The sequence below is a fragment of the Gorilla gorilla genome, chromosome 20, assembly GCF_029281585.2.
Source record: "Gorilla gorilla gorilla isolate KB3781 chromosome 20, NHGRI_mGorGor1-v2.1_pri, whole genome shotgun sequence".
Classification (NCBI taxonomy): domain Eukaryota; kingdom Metazoa; phylum Chordata; class Mammalia; order Primates; family Hominidae; genus Gorilla; species Gorilla gorilla.
This window is the reverse complement of record NC_073244.2, coordinates 60,825,947-60,840,384: the sequence shown is the minus strand read 5'-3', so window position 1 is coordinate 60,840,384 and position 14,438 is coordinate 60,825,947. Positions and strand designations below refer to the sequence as shown.

Below are 14,438 nucleotides of genomic sequence, written 5' to 3'. Positions count from 1 at the left end.
TGATCTGTGTGGCCCAGGTGGCAGGGCCTCAGCCTTCTAAGCCGAGCTCCCCCTTCCTCCCTCTGACGTTGGCACTGGCAGTGCAGGTGGGGCGGAGGGGGGCGCGGCTTGGGGACCTGAATGGGATGAATGGGCCGAGGGGGATGTCATGTCTTCCATCCTCCTTCATCCACTGCCTCTCCCTTCCCCTCCTCCCCCCCTCCCCTCCGTCCATCTGCCTCCCATCCCAGCTAGGACCCATCACCTGGGTAGAAAAGGGGCCTCTGGAAAGGGGGCGGGGCCTTGACTCTCGGGTACCCTGCACTTGAAGAGGAACTCTGGGAAGGGGTTGTTCAGGGATTTGGCCCCTTCCCCATCTGGCTGTATAACCTTCCTGTGCTTTTCTTCCCCTAGCCGGTTGTCCCTCCCTCTCCTGAGATGTCAGGAAAGAGGGGGCCACCTGCGTCCTCCACAGGGGCCCCGAAGCCTGGGGTTCCCAGCCCCAGAGCTCCGAGGTGGAGGAGGTGCTACAGCTCTGGTGACCACTGGTTGTTTCCCAGTCTTCTCCACGCCACCCTTTCCCAGAACCACAGGCTTCCAGAATGTTGTAGGGAAACTGCAAAATCCGCGCCTCCACCAGCCTCTCCCAGCGCCACGTCAATTTCACACACAGGGAAACTGAAGCCTGCCTCTGAGGGGCAGGGTTTTACCTCCTTAGTGGCAGTTTTGAGGTGAATCAGGGTCTCCCTAGGATTCCAGGTTGTGGACTTTCTCTAAATTGTGGAATGTGGCCAGGCGTGGTGGCTTGAGTCTGTAGTCCCAGCTACTCAGGAGCCACAGCAGGAGGATTGCTTGAGCCCAGGAGTTCAAGTGCAGTGGGGAAACATAGGGAGACCTCGTCTTAAAGCAATTTGTTTGGGGCCAGGCGTGGTGTCTCACCCCTATAATCCCAGCACTCTGGGAGGCCAGGGCAGGAGTATCACTGGAGGTTGGGAGTTTGAGACCAGTCTGGCCAATGTCGTGAAACTGCATCTCTACTAAAAATACAAAAATTAGCGGGGCACGGTGGCAGGCGCTTGTAATTCCAGTTACTCAGAAGGCTGAGGCGGGAGAGTCACTTGAACCCAGGAGGCAGGCGCTACAGTGAGCCAGGACTGTGCCACTGTACTCCAGCCTGGCCAGACAGACTCAGACTCTATCTCAAAAAAAAAAAAAAAAAAAAAAATTGGGCCAGGTGCAGTGGCTCATGCCTGTAATCCCAGCACTTTGGGAGGCCGAGGCAGGCAGATCACAATGTCAGGAGATCAAGACCATCCTGCCTAACACGGGGAAACCCCGTCTCTACTAAAAAACACAACAAATTAGCCAGGCGTGGTGGCAGGCGCCTGTAGTCCCAGCTACTCCGGAGGCTGAGGCAGGAGAGTGGTGTGAACCCGGGAGGCGGAGCTTGCAGTGAGCCGAGATTGAGCCACTGCAGTCCAGCCTGGGCGACAAGTGAGACTCCCCCTCAAAAAAAAAAAAAATTGATTGGAACATCCTCCAGGATGCAAGACTCTCGGTTCCTTAGAGTTCTACAGGAAGGATGGCAGAGTGCAGTTGCCCAGAGGTGAAGTCCCATCTCTGCCATTTGTTGGCTGTGTGACCGGGCACAAATCATTACTTTCTCTGATCCTGTATTTTACCATCTGTTGCTATTGAGTAATAGTAGTTGACTATTTTCTAGTTTTATTTTTTTATTTTTATTTATTTATTTTTTTTTTTTGAGACGGAGTCAGGCCCTGTCACCCAGGCTGGAGTGCAGTGGTGCGCTCTTGGCTCACTGCATCTCTGCTTCCTGGGTTCAAGCAATTGTCCTGCCTCAGTCTCCCGAGTAGCTGGGACTACAGGCGCGCACCACCACACCCAGCTAATTTTTGTATTTTTTTTAGTAGAGACAGGGATTCACCATGTTGGCCAGGCTGGTCTCAAAGTCCTGAACTCAGGTGATGCACCCGCCTCGGCCTCCCAAAGTGCTGGGATTGCAGGCATGAGCCACTGCGCCTGGCCAAACATTTTTAATTGTTATATTATTATTATTATTATTATTATTATTATTATTATTATTATTACTTTTTGAGATGGAGCTTTGTTTTTGTTGCCCAGGCTGAAGCGCAATGGCGGGATCTTGCTCACTGCAACCTCCGCCTCCTGGGATCAAGAGATTCTCCTGCCTAAGCCTCCCAAGTACCTGGGAGTATAGGCATGCACCACCACGCCCGACGATATTTTGTATTTTTAGTAGAGATGGGGTTTCTCCATGTTGGTCAGGCTGGTCTGGAACCCCTCACCTCAGCTGATCCACCCACCGCAGCCTCCGACAATTACAGGCGTGAGCCACCGCGCCCAGCCGTCCACCTTGTTTTCTACCAGAGTTCTGTACTGTGACTCTGTATAAAGTGGTTTGGAAGCTGGACCCACCCTGTGTGTGTGTGGTTGCCCTGAGCCCACAGAAAGACACCTCCAGAGTGCGGATTGAGAAGCCTTTATTGTGGGAGGATCGGGGTGTCTGAGGGCCCCGGGAGTCGGGATGGGCTTGGAAGGCTGGGGGGAGGGGCCTTTGAGGAAGAGGAGGCCTGGAAGCGGGGGTCATCACAGGTCAAGGGGTGGTCCTTGGGACCCCCGCAGTCAGTGGTGCTGCGGCGGCAGCGTGCACATTGACAGCTGAGAGCCACGGCGTAGGAGACCACGGGGTTCACGCCGCGCGGGCAGCCAGGGAGCCGGATGGACTCGAAGCGCACATCGCGGTAGTTGCACACCACCTGAGGCACGGGCGGCAGGACCCCCTGCAGCACGCGGGTCTGGAAGCCGTGTGAGTGGGGGAATGAGCATGTGCCTGGGGCCAGCGCCTCAGCTGAGCTCCCCGGCTGCCCCCACCGGTCTCAGACTCAGGAGTCCAGGAAGCCCTCTGTTCCTGCCCTCCCACACCCCGTTCCGCAGCCCCTGACCAGAGAGGCAGACCACCCTTCCTCCCCGGCTGCCTCTGTGGGTCTGGCCCTGAGGTGGCAGCACCTGCCCCGGCTCCGGGCAGCTCACCATGGTGGGGCAGTAGCCGGCACAGATGGTGGTGTTGACGGTGATGCACACGGGGCAGCCCTCCTTCTCGACAGCCAGGGTGGCATTGATGGGGCGGCACCGTGGCCGAAGCGGCTCCTTGGATGCCCATGTCCCGCCCATGCTCAGCAGCAGCAACAGCAGCAGCCCCTGGGGCAAGGACACTGCTTCACCCGGGTCTGAGACCGCAGCCCCGAGTCCTGGCCTTCCCATCCCGCGTGGTACACCACCCACAAAGACCCAGAGACCCTTCCCGGCATCTCCTATTCAGGACCCACCACCCCGACACCTGCCTTTCAGAGCCCACCCCACAGCCCAGAGGACCTGAGATACCCCAACATTTCAGATCCCCACCCTCAGGAACTGCCCCACCTGAAGCTTACTGGGGGTCACGCACCTCCAGAAAGAGGCCTCCTTCCACAGCTCACACGGGTCTGCCCCTTCTCATGCCAGTGATGGCCTGGAAGGAGGTGGAAGGTGCCCAGGGGCCCTGCAGTCTTTCCTGGAACATCTCCATCTTTGGTGCCTGGAAATGTGGATGTACCCTACCTTTGACATGTCTCTCTCTTAGCGGGATATCTTCCGCAAGCACTGGGAATGTGGACATGGAAAGTAAATTGAGTCTCCGTGGGGGAGGGAGACAGGGAGTGAGGGGTGTTGGACGCGGCGCGGGAACCCGGCCGGAGTCAGCGGACCCAATGGGCTGCTCTCTCTCAGATACAGTTCCCCTTCCTCCCTCCAGGGGGCGCCACGGAACACAGGGCCCTCACTGGCCCTGGGGACTGGGTGACGTCAGGGGTGAGCCTCTTGTGATTGGCTCCCTCACCCTGCGTAAGGTCAAAGGGAAGAAAGGACAAGCCCCGACCCCAGGAGCCATTGTGGCTCTGGCCCATTGCGCCGGCCTTCGGGCCCTCAGGGAGGCGAGGGTGCGAGAGCCTCGAGTTCGAGGCCGACCTCCTCCAAAAAAACTTTCTTTTTATCGTTCCCTATATAACAACAAACCATAAAGGGAGGACGCCTTGGTAGGAAGAAATGACATCTTCCTAAGTGTTTTTAAATTACTTCAATGTATCTTTTTTTTTTTTTTGGGAGACCGAGCCTTGCTCGGTCCTCGGGGGACCTCCCTGCCTCTCAGCCATGGCGGTTGTCACCTGTGGTAAACAGAACGGCGGGAGCAAGTGGGATGTCCCACTACTCGGGCTGAGGCAGGAGAATCACAGGAACCTAGGAGGTGGAACCTCCTCGCCCAGGAGGGGCGCGGCTTCGGACTTAGCTTCTGCCCAACGAGAGAGGGCCTCCCCGTGACTGGGCTGCCAGGTTAGCCACTTGACCCTGGTGCCCCCAACGAGGGATTCAGCCCGAGCCCCACCTCTCCCTTAGGGACCTCCGCCCACTCTACCCTCAAGCCAGGGTGCCCGGAGCGCTCCCCGGAAATGCGTGTGCTTCAGGTGATTTAACTGATTATTGAATAGGCCCGCAGGAGGTGTGTCCTGCCCCCGAGGCCGCAGCCTCGGAGGACATTATCTGGACTTAGTCCCTTTCCCGCGATGCCATCAAGCTGGACAATTTTAAGGTCTGTTTCTTTCCCAGTGTCGGGTATAGGTTGGCACAGGGAAGAGGGCTAGAAACCTGACTTGAGCTCCCCGCCCAGGGCTGAACTCTCCAGCATCCTGATCGCTTCTCATTCAACCTTGCTTATACTCCCCGTGTGATCGGTAGCTCTTTATCTCAAAACAGAACATTCGAAGCCAACCCCTGCCTGCTCTCACCAAGTAAGATTTCTCATTTGAACCCCAGCTCCCAGATACTTAAAGGCCTTCCGTAGACCATGTCCTCAAGGTCCCCTGGCCATCTGCTTGCATGTTCCAGTTTCTCTCCTCCCCCATGCACATCGTGAAATGTGCCCTCCCACTCCCCAGGATGAGCAAGGTGGTGTCCTCTGTGACTGAGCAGTCAGCAGCTTAACACCAAAGGTCACCAATGATCAAATCCATGAGAGATGATCCGAGGAGTTATGTATTAGGGCTACGAAAGAGTAAACACTCAGTAAATAGTGGCTATTATCATCATCATCATCATCATCATCATGATTACTCTCAATTTCCCCCTGGAGAACTCCTATTCAACCTTCAAAACCCCATGTGGTGGCACCCATCCTGCAGAGATTGCGCTCAAATTCAGAGAGTTGTGATTTTGTGATGATTTGATGAGTTCCCCAACTGGGGTCCGTAGAGCAGCTGGGCCAACCCTGAGGTCTCTCAGCATCCAGCTCTGTTCTTTTTCTGCCTGACCAGTTCCTGGGTATAAGTCTCAGGCCCGGCCAGTCCGGCTGAGGAGTGTGCAGACACAGGTAGTGCCAATTTGAATCCATCGCCAGTCCACACGGCCCTGGGCATCAGCGGTCAATGCCCGCACATAGGACTGCTTGGCCTTGCACTCAGACACCCAGTGCCCCCCGGTCCACACCCCGGCGGCAGCCCCTCCACCTACCCCTGGGCCACCTTCTTCAGAGTTATCGGCCTCGAAGCAGGTGACAAAGAAGTGTTGGAGGAGGGAACTGCCGCCAGCTGCAGGCACCTCGCCCAACGCCTCCACCTCGAGCACAACCAAGTCCACAGCGGTCCGGGGGTCTGTCACCCAGCCAGTGACTGCATCGCACACGGCCAGCTCACCCTGATGACTCGCCGGCGAAGTATCGCTGACCCCTCGCTGGCTGCGGTTGGCCCGGGTGCCTGCTGACTCCCAAAAGGCCCCAGTCTCCAGCAGGAAGAGCAGAGGGGGCCCGGCAGCGGCACCCCTAGACAGGACCACTCGGGGGAAAAGAAGGTCCCACTTTGTAGTAGGAAAAGGGGACAATGTCAAGGGTGGGGGTTAGGACTCCATTGACACAGTGGGGAGGAAGAAAATGAGGGGGATGCAGAGGGAGCCTGGGGGAGCGGGAGCATCTCTCAGAGCACATGGAAACAGGGAAAAGGAGGCTGGGATTAGAGAAGAGGATAAACACTTCAGTGGGGACAGAAGTTTGGAACCCCAGGGGAGGCCTGCCTGCCAGGATTATGGGGAAGCCCTTGCTCTAGAAGTTTGGGGGACTCCATGTACAGGACTTGCATCACACCCAACTTGTAGATTAAGAATAAATATTCAACAACTACAGGTCAGGCACTATGGCTCACACCTGTAGTCCCAGCACTTTGGGAGGCTGAGGCGGGTGGATGACTTGAGGTCAGGAGTTCGAGAGCAGCCTGGCCAACACTGTGAAATCACATCTCTACTGATAATACCAAAATTAGCTGGGCGTGGTGCTGCGCTCCTGTAATCCCACCACTTTGGGAGGCCGAGGCGGGCGGATCATGTGGTCAGGGGATCGAGACCTTCCTGGCTAACTCGGTGAAACCCCGTCTCTACTAAAAATACAAAAACTTATCTGGGCTTGGTCGCGGGCCCCTGTAGTCCAAGCTACTTGGGAGGCTGAGACAGGAGAATGGAGTGAACCTAGGAGGGGGAGCTTGCAGTGAGCAGAGATTGCGCCACTGCACTCCAGCCTCCACGACAGAGCGAGACTCCATCGCAAAAAAAAAAGAAAGAAAAAGAAAACAGGGTGGAGATGGAGGATGACCTCCAGCTCAGGGGGTGTCCATGGTCTGGCCTTCTGTGGGGAGAAGGAAGGCCACATGATCTGTGTGGCCCAGGTGGCAGGGCCTCAGCCTTCTAAGCCGAGCTCCCCCTTCCTCCCTCTGACGTTGGCACTGGCAGTGCAGGTGGGGCGGAGGGGGGCGCGGCTTGGGGACCTGAATGGGATGAATGGGCCGAGGGGGATGTCATGTCTTCCATCCTCCTTCATCCACTGCCTCTCCCTTCCCCTCCTCCCCCCCTCCCCTCCGTCCATCTGCCTCCCATCCCAGCTAGGACCCATCACCTGGGTAGAAAAGGGGCCTCTGGAAAGGGGGCGGGGCCTTGACTCTCGGGTACCCTGCACTTGAAGAGGAACTCTGGGAAGGGGTTGTTCAGGGATTTGGCCCCTTCCCCATCTGGCTGTATAACCTTCCTGTGCTTTTCTTCCCCTAGCCGGTTGTCCCTCCCTCTCCTGAGATGTCAGGAAAGAGGGGGCCACCTGCGTCCTCCACAGGGGCCCCGAAGCCTGGGGTTCCCAGCCCCAGAGCTCCGAGGTGGAGGAGGTGCTACAGCTCTGGTGACCACTGGTTGTTTCCCAGTCTTCTCCACGCCACCCTTTCCCAGAACCACAGGCTTCCAGAATGTTGTAGGGAAACTGCAAAATCCGCGCCTCCACCAGCCTCTCCCAGCGCCACGTCAATTTCACACACAGGGAAACTGAAGCCTGCCTCTGAGGGGCAGGGTTTTACCTCCTTAGTGGCAGTTTTGAGGTGAATCAGGGTCTCCCTAGGATTCCAGGTTGTGGACTTTCTCTAAATTGTGGAATGTGGCCAGGCGTGGTGGCTTGAGTCTGTAGTCCCAGCTACTCAGGAGCCACAGCAGGAGGATTGCTTGAGCCCAGGAGTTCAAGTGCAGTGGGGAAACATAGGGAGACCTCGTCTTAAAGCAATTTGTTTGGGGCCAGGCGTGGTGTCTCACCCCTATAATCCCAGCACTCTGGGAGGCCAGGGCAGGAGTATCACTGGAGGTTGGGAGTTTGAGACCAGTCTGGCCAATGTCGTGAAACTGCATCTCTACTAAAAATACAAAAATTAGCGGGGCACGGTGGCAGGCGCTTGTAATTCCAGTTACTCAGAAGGCTGAGGCGGGAGAGTCACTTGAACCCAGGAGGCAGGCGCTACAGTGAGCCAGGACTGTGCCACTGTACTCCAGCCTGGCCAGACAGACTCAGACTCTATCTCAAAAAAAAAAAAAAAAAAAAAAATTGGGCCAGGTGCAGTGGCTCATGCCTGTAATCCCAGCACTTTGGGAGGCCGAGGCAGGCAGATCACAATGTCAGGAGATCAAGACCATCCTGCCTAACACGGGGAAACCCCGTCTCTACTAAAAAACACAACAAATTAGCCAGGCGTGGTGGCAGGCGCCTGTAGTCCCAGCTACTCCGGAGGCTGAGGCAGGAGAGTGGTGTGAACCCGGGAGGCGGAGCTTGCAGTGAGCCGAGATTGAGCCACTGCAGTCCAGCCTGGGCGACAAGTGAGACTCCCCCTCAAAAAAAAAAAAAATTGATTGGAACATCCTCCAGGATGCAAGACTCTCGGTTCCTTAGAGTTCTACAGGAAGGATGGCAGAGTGCAGTTGCCCAGAGGTGAAGTCCCATCTCTGCCATTTGTTGGCTGTGTGACCGGGCACAAATCATTACTTTCTCTGATCCTGTATTTTACCATCTGTTGCTATTGAGTAATAGTAGTTGACTATTTTCTAGTTTTATTTTTTTATTTTTATTTATTTATTTTTTTTTTTTGAGACGGAGTCAGGCCCTGTCACCCAGGCTGGAGTGCAGTGGTGCGCTCTTGGCTCACTGCATCTCTGCTTCCTGGGTTCAAGCAATTGTCCTGCCTCAGTCTCCCGAGTAGCTGGGACTACAGGCGCGCACCACCACACCCAGCTAATTTTTGTATTTTTTTTAGTAGAGACAGGGATTCACCATGTTGGCCAGGCTGGTCTCAAAGTCCTGAACTCAGGTGATGCACCCGCCTCGGCCTCCCAAAGTGCTGGGATTGCAGGCATGAGCCACTGCGCCTGGCCAAACATTTTTAATTGTTATATTATTATTATTATTATTATTATTATTATTATTATTATTATTATTACTTTTTGAGATGGAGCTTTGTTTTTGTTGCCCAGGCTGAAGCGCAATGGCGGGATCTTGCTCACTGCAACCTCCGCCTCCTGGGATCAAGAGATTCTCCTGCCTAAGCCTCCCAAGTACCTGGGAGTATAGGCATGCACCACCACGCCCGACGATATTTTGTATTTTTAGTAGAGATGGGGTTTCTCCATGTTGGTCAGGCTGGTCTGGAACCCCTCACCTCAGCTGATCCACCCACCGCAGCCTCCGACAATTACAGGCGTGAGCCACCGCGCCCAGCCGTCCACCTTGTTTTCTACCAGAGTTCTGTACTGTGACTCTGTATAAAGTGGTTTGGAAGCTGGACCCACCCTGTGTGTGTGTGGTTGCCCTGAGCCCACAGAAAGACACCTCCAGAGTGCGGATTGAGAAGCCTTTATTGTGGGAGGATCGGGGTGTCTGAGGGCCCCGGGAGTCGGGATGGGCTTGGAAGGCTGGGGGGAGGGGCCTTTGAGGAAGAGGAGGCCTGGAAGCGGGGGTCATCACAGGTCAAGGGGTGGTCCTTGGGACCCCCGCAGTCAGTGGTGCTGCGGCGGCAGCGTGCACATTGACAGCTGAGAGCCACGGCGTAGGAGACCACGGGGTTCACGCCGCGCGGGCAGCCAGGGAGCCGGATGGACTCGAAGCGCACATCGCGGTAGTTGCACACCACCTGAGGCACGGGCGGCAGGACCCCCTGCAGCACGCGGGTCTGGAAGCCGTGTGAGTGGGGGAATGAGCATGTGCCTGGGGCCAGCGCCTCAGCTGAGCTCCCCAGCTGCCCCCACCGGTCTCAGACTCAGGAGTCCAGGAAGCCCTCTGTTCCTGCCCTCCCACACCCCGTTCCGCAGCCCCTGACCAGAGAGGCAGACCACCCTTCCTCCCCGGCTGCCTCTGTGGGTCTGGCCCTGAGGTGGCAGCACCTGCCCCGGCTCCGGGCAGCTCACCATGGTGGGGCAGTAGCCGGCACAGATGGTGGTGTTGACGGTGATGCACACGGGGCAGCCCTCCTTCTCGACAGCCAGGGTGGCATTGATGGGGCGGCACCGTGGCCGAAGCGGCTCCTTGGATGCCCATGTCCCGCCCATGCTCAGCAGCAGCAACAGCAGCAGCCCCTGGGGCAAGGACACTGCTTCACCCGGGTCTGAGACCGCAGCCCCGAGTCCTGGCCTTCCCATCCCGCGTGGTACACCACCCACAAAGACCCAGAGACCCTTCCCGGCATCTCCTATTCAGGACCCACCACCCCGACACCTGCCTTTCAGAGCCCACCCCACAGCCCAGAGGACCTGAGATACCCCAACATTTCAGATCCCCACCCTCAGGAACTGCCCCACCTGAAGCTTACTGGGGGTCACGCTCCTCCAGAAAGAGGCCTCCTTCCACAGCTCACACTGGTCTGCCCCTTCTCATGCCAGTGATGGCCTGGAAGGAGGTGGAAGGTGCCCAGGGGCCCTGCAGTCTTTCCTGGAACATCTCCATCTTTGGTGCCTGGAAATGTGGATGTACCCTACCTTTGACATGTCTCTCTCTTAGCGGGATATCTTCCGCAAGCACTGGGAATGTGGACATGGAAAGTAAATTGAGTCTCCGTGGGGGAGGGAGACAGGGAGTGAGGGGTGTTGGACGCGGCGCGGGAACCCGGCCGGAGTCAGCGGACCCAATGGGCTGCTCTCTCTCAGATACAGTTCCCCTTCCTCCCTCCAGGGGGCGCCACGGAACACAGGGCCCTCACTGGCCCTGGGGACTGGGTGACGTCAGGGGTGAGCCTCTTGTGATTGGCTCCCTCACCCTGCGTAAGGTCAAAGGGAAGAAAGGACAAGCCCCGACCCCAGGAGCCATTGTGGCTCTGGCCCATTGCGCCGGCCTTCGGGCCCTCAGGGAGGCGAGGGTGCGAGAGCCTCGAGTTCGAGGCCGACCTCCTCCAAAAAAACTTTCTTTTTATCGTTCCCTATATAACAACAAACCATAAAGGGAGGACGCCTTGGTAGGAAGAAATGACATCTTCCTAAGTGTTTTTAAATTACTTCAATGTATCTTTTTTTTTTTTTTGGGAGACCGAGCCTTGCTCGGTCCTCGGGGGACCTCCCTGCCTCTCAGCCATGGCGGTTGTCACCTGTGGTAAACAGAACGGCGGGAGCAAGTGGGATGTCCCACTACTCGGGCTGAGGCAGGAGAATCACAGGAACCTAGGAGGTGGAACCTCCTCGCCCAGGAGGGGCGCGGCTTCGGACTTAGCTTCTGCCCAACGAGAGAGGGCCTCCCCGTGACTGGGCTGCCAGGTTAGCCACTTGACCCTGGTGCCCCCAACGAGGGATTCAGCCCGAGCCCCACCTCTCCCTTAGGGACCTCCGCCCACTCTACCCTCAAGCCAGGGTGCCCGGAGCGCTCCCCGGAAATGCGTGTGCTTCAGGTGATTTAACTGATTATTGAATAGGCCCGCAGGAGGTGTGTCCTGCCCCCGAGGCCGCAGCCTCGGAGGACATTATCTGGACTTAGTCCCTTTCCCGCGATGCCATCAAGCTGGACAATTTTAAGGTCTGTTTCTTTCCCAGTGTCGGGTATAGGTTGGCACAGGGAAGAGGGCTAGAAACCTGACTTGAGCTCCCCGCCCAGGGCTGAACTCTCCAGCATCCTGATCGCTTCTCATTCAACCTTGCTTATACTCCCCGTGTGATCGGTAGCTCTTTATCTCAAAACAGAACATTCGAAGCCAACCCCTGCCTGCTCTCACCAAGTAAGATTTCTCATTTGAACCCCAGCTCCCAGATACTTAAAGGCCTTCCGTAGACCATGTCCTCAAGGTCCCCTGGCCATCTGCTTGCATGTTCCAGTTTCTCTCCTCCCCCATGCACATCGTGAAATGTGCCCTCCCACTCCCCAGGATGAGCAAGGTGGTGTCCTCTGTGACTGAGCAGTCAGCAGCTTAACACCAAAGGTCACCAATGATCAAATCCATGAGAGATGATCCGAGGAGTTATGTATTAGGGCTACGAAAGAGTAAACACTCAGTAAATAGTGGCTATTATCATCATCATCATCATCATGATTACTCTCAATTTCCCCCTGGAGAACTCCTATTCAACCTTCAAAACCCCATGTGGTGGCACCCATCCTGCAGAGATTGCGCTCAAATTCAGAGAGTTGTGATTTTGTGATGATTTGATGAGTTCCCCAACTGGGGTCCGTAGAGCAGCTGGGCCAACCCTGAGGTCTCTCAGCATCCAGCTCTGTTCTTTTTCTGCCTGACCAGTTCCTGGGTATAAGTCTCAGGCCCGGCCAGTCCGGCTGAGGAGTGTGCAGACACAGGTAGTGCCAATTTGAATCCATCGCCAGTCCACACGGCCCTGGGCATCAGCGGTCAATGCCCGCACATAGGACTGCTTGGCCTTGCACTCAGACACCCAGTGCCCCCCGGTCCACACCCCGGCGGCAGCCCCTCCACCTACCCCTGGGCCACCTTCTTCAGAGTTATCGGCCTCGAAGCAGGTGACAAAGAAGTGTTGGAGGAGGGAACTGCCGCCAGCTGCAGGCACCTCGCCCAACGCCTCCACCTCGAGCACAACCAAGTCCACAGCGGTCCGGGGGTCTGTCACCCAGCCAGTGACTGCATCGCACACGGCCAGCTCACCCTGATGACTCGCCGGCGAAGTATCGCTGACCCCTCGCTGGCTGCGGTTGGCCCGGGTGCCTGCTGACTCCCAAAAGGCCCCAGTCTCCAGCAGGAAGAGCAGAGGGGGCCCGGCAGCGGCACCCCTAGACAGGACCACTCGGGGGAAAAGAAGGTCCCACTTTGTAGTAGGAAAAGGGGACAATGTCAAGGGTGGGGGTTAGGACTCCATTGACACAGTGGGGAGGAAGAAAATGAGGGGGATGCAGAGGGAGCCTGGGGGAGCGGGAGCATCTCTCAGAGCACATGGAAACAGGGAAAAGGAGGCTGGGATTAGAGAAGAGGATAAACACTTCAGTGGGGACAGAAGTTTGGAACCCCAGGGGAGGCCTGCCTGCCAGGATTATGGGGAAGCCCTTGCTCTAGAAGTTTGGGGGACTCCATGTACAGGACTTGCATCACACCCAACTTGTAGATTAAGAATAAATATTCAACAACTACAGGTCAGGCACTATGGCTCACACCTGTAGTCCCAGCACTTTGGGAGGCTGAGGCGGGTGGATGACTTGAGGTCAGGAGTTCGAGAGCAGCCTGGCCAACACTGTGAAATCACATCTCTACTGATAATACCAAAATTAGCTGGGCGTGGTGCTGCGCTCCTGTAATCCCACCACTTTGGGAGGCCGAGGCGGGCGGATCATGTGGTCAGGGGATCGAGACCTTCCTGGCTAACTCGGTGAAACCCCGTCTCTACTAAAAATACAAAAACTTATCTGGGCTTGGTCGCGGGCCCCTGTAGTCCAAGCTACTTGGGAGGCTGAGACAGGAGAATGGAGTGAACCTAGGACGGGGAGCTTGCAGTGAGCAGAGATTGCGCCACTGCACTCCAGCCTCCACGACAGAGCGAGACTCCATCGCAAAAAAAAAAGAAAGAAAAAGAAAACAGGGTGGAGATGGAGGATGACCTCCAGCTCAGGGGGTGTCCATGGTCTGGCCTTCTGTGGGGAGAAGGAAGGCCACATGATCTGTGTGGCCCAGGTGGCAGGGCCTCAGCCTTCTAAGCCGAGCTCCCCCTTCCTCCCTCTGACGTTGGCACTGGCAGTGCAGGTGGGGCGGAGGGGGGCGCGGCTTGGGGACCTGAATGGGATGAATGGGCCGAGGGGGATGTCATGTCTTCCATCCTCCTTCATCCACTGCCTCTCCCTTCCCCTCCTCCCCCCCTCCCCTCCGTCCATCTGCCTCCCATCCCAGCTAGGACCCATCACCTGGGTAGAAAAGGGGCCTCTGGAAAGGGGGCGGGGCCTTGACTCTCGGGTACCCTGCACTTGAAGAGGAACTCTGGGAAGGGGTTGTTCAGGGATTTGGCCCCTTCCCCATCTGGCTGTATAACCTTCCTGTGCTTTTCTTCCCCTAGCCGGTTGTCCCTCCCTCTCCTGAGATGTCAGGAAAGAGGGGGCCACCTGCGTCCTCCACAGGGGCCCCGAAGCCTGGGGTTCCCAGCCCCAGAGCTCCGAGGTGGAGGAGGTGCTACAGCTCTGGTGACCACTGGTTGTTTCCCAGTCTTCTCCACGCCACCCTTTCCCAGAACCACAGGCTTCCAGAATGTTGTAGGGAAACTGCAAAATCCGCGCCTCCACCAGCCTCTCCCAGCGCCACGTCAATTTCACACACAGGGAAACTGAAGCCTGCCTCTGAGGGGCAGGGTTTTACCTCCTTAGTGGCAGTTTTGAGGTGAATCAGGGTCTCCCTAGGATTCCAGGTTGTGGACTTTCTCTAAATTGTGGAATGTGGCCAGGCGTGGTGGCTTGAGTCTGTAGTCCCAGCTACTCAGGAGCCACAGCAGGAGGATTGCTTGAGCCCAGGAGTTCAAGTGCAGTGGGGAAACATAGGGAGACCTCGTCTTAAAGCAATTTGTTTGGGGCCAGGCGTGGTGTCTCACCCCTATAATCCCAGCACTCTGGGAGGCCAGGGCAGGAGTAT

At 56.7% G+C, this 14,438-nt stretch overlaps 2 protein-coding genes and 2 pseudogenes across 3 annotated transcripts; all 4 read right to left on the bottom strand.

The window, feature by feature from the left end:
• Positions 1–2,484: 2,484 nt before the first annotated feature.
• LOC129528621 (choriogonadotropin subunit beta variant 2-like) lies at positions 2,485–3,814 on the bottom strand. Its single transcript, XM_055370027.2, has 3 exons — positions 3,619–3,814; positions 3,052–3,219; positions 2,485–2,816 (listed from the first exon to the last, which is right to left on the bottom strand). Exons 1-3 carry the CDS (start codon positions 3,625–3,627, stop codon positions 2,502–2,504), a joined length of 492 nt encoding a protein of 163 aa, XP_055226002.1. The 5' UTR covers positions 3,628–3,814; the 3' UTR covers positions 2,485–2,501.
• A 1,565-nt stretch (positions 3,815–5,379) lies between these two features.
• On the bottom strand, positions 5,380–5,988 carry LOC134757760 (neurotrophin-4-like; annotated as a pseudogene).
• Positions 5,989–9,228: 3,240 nt separating this feature from the next.
• LOC129528619 (choriogonadotropin subunit beta variant 2-like) lies at positions 9,229–10,558 on the bottom strand. 2 transcript variants are annotated; one of them, XM_055370025.2, is made up of 3 exons: positions 10,197–10,558; positions 9,796–9,963; positions 9,229–9,560 (listed from the first exon to the last, which is right to left on the bottom strand). In XM_055370025.2, exons 2-3 carry the CDS (start codon positions 9,934–9,936, stop codon positions 9,246–9,248), a joined length of 456 nt encoding a protein of 151 aa, XP_055226000.1. In that variant the 5' UTR covers positions 9,937–9,963; positions 10,197–10,558; the 3' UTR covers positions 9,229–9,245. The 2 variants fall into 2 exon arrangements, with proteins under 2 accessions (XP_055226000.1, XP_055225999.1); XM_055370024.2 differs by having other exon boundaries at positions 10,363–10,558.
• Positions 10,559–12,117: 1,559 nt separating this feature from the next.
• On the bottom strand, positions 12,118–12,726 carry LOC134757759 (neurotrophin-4-like; annotated as a pseudogene).
• Positions 12,727–14,438: the final 1,712 nt, after the last annotated feature.

Excerpts from the sequence above, each read along its gene's own strand:
- LOC129528621 (XM_055370027.2), bottom strand. Across the intron at positions 2,817-3,051 it reads CCGGCTACTGCCCCACCATG|ACCCGCGTGCTGCAGGGGGT; the intron begins GTGAGCTGCCCG and ends CACGGCTTCCAG.
- LOC129528619 (XM_055370024.2), bottom strand. Across the intron at positions 9,561-9,795 it reads CCGGCTACTGCCCCACCATG|ACCCGCGTGCTGCAGGGGGT; the intron begins GTGAGCTGCCCG and ends CACGGCTTCCAG.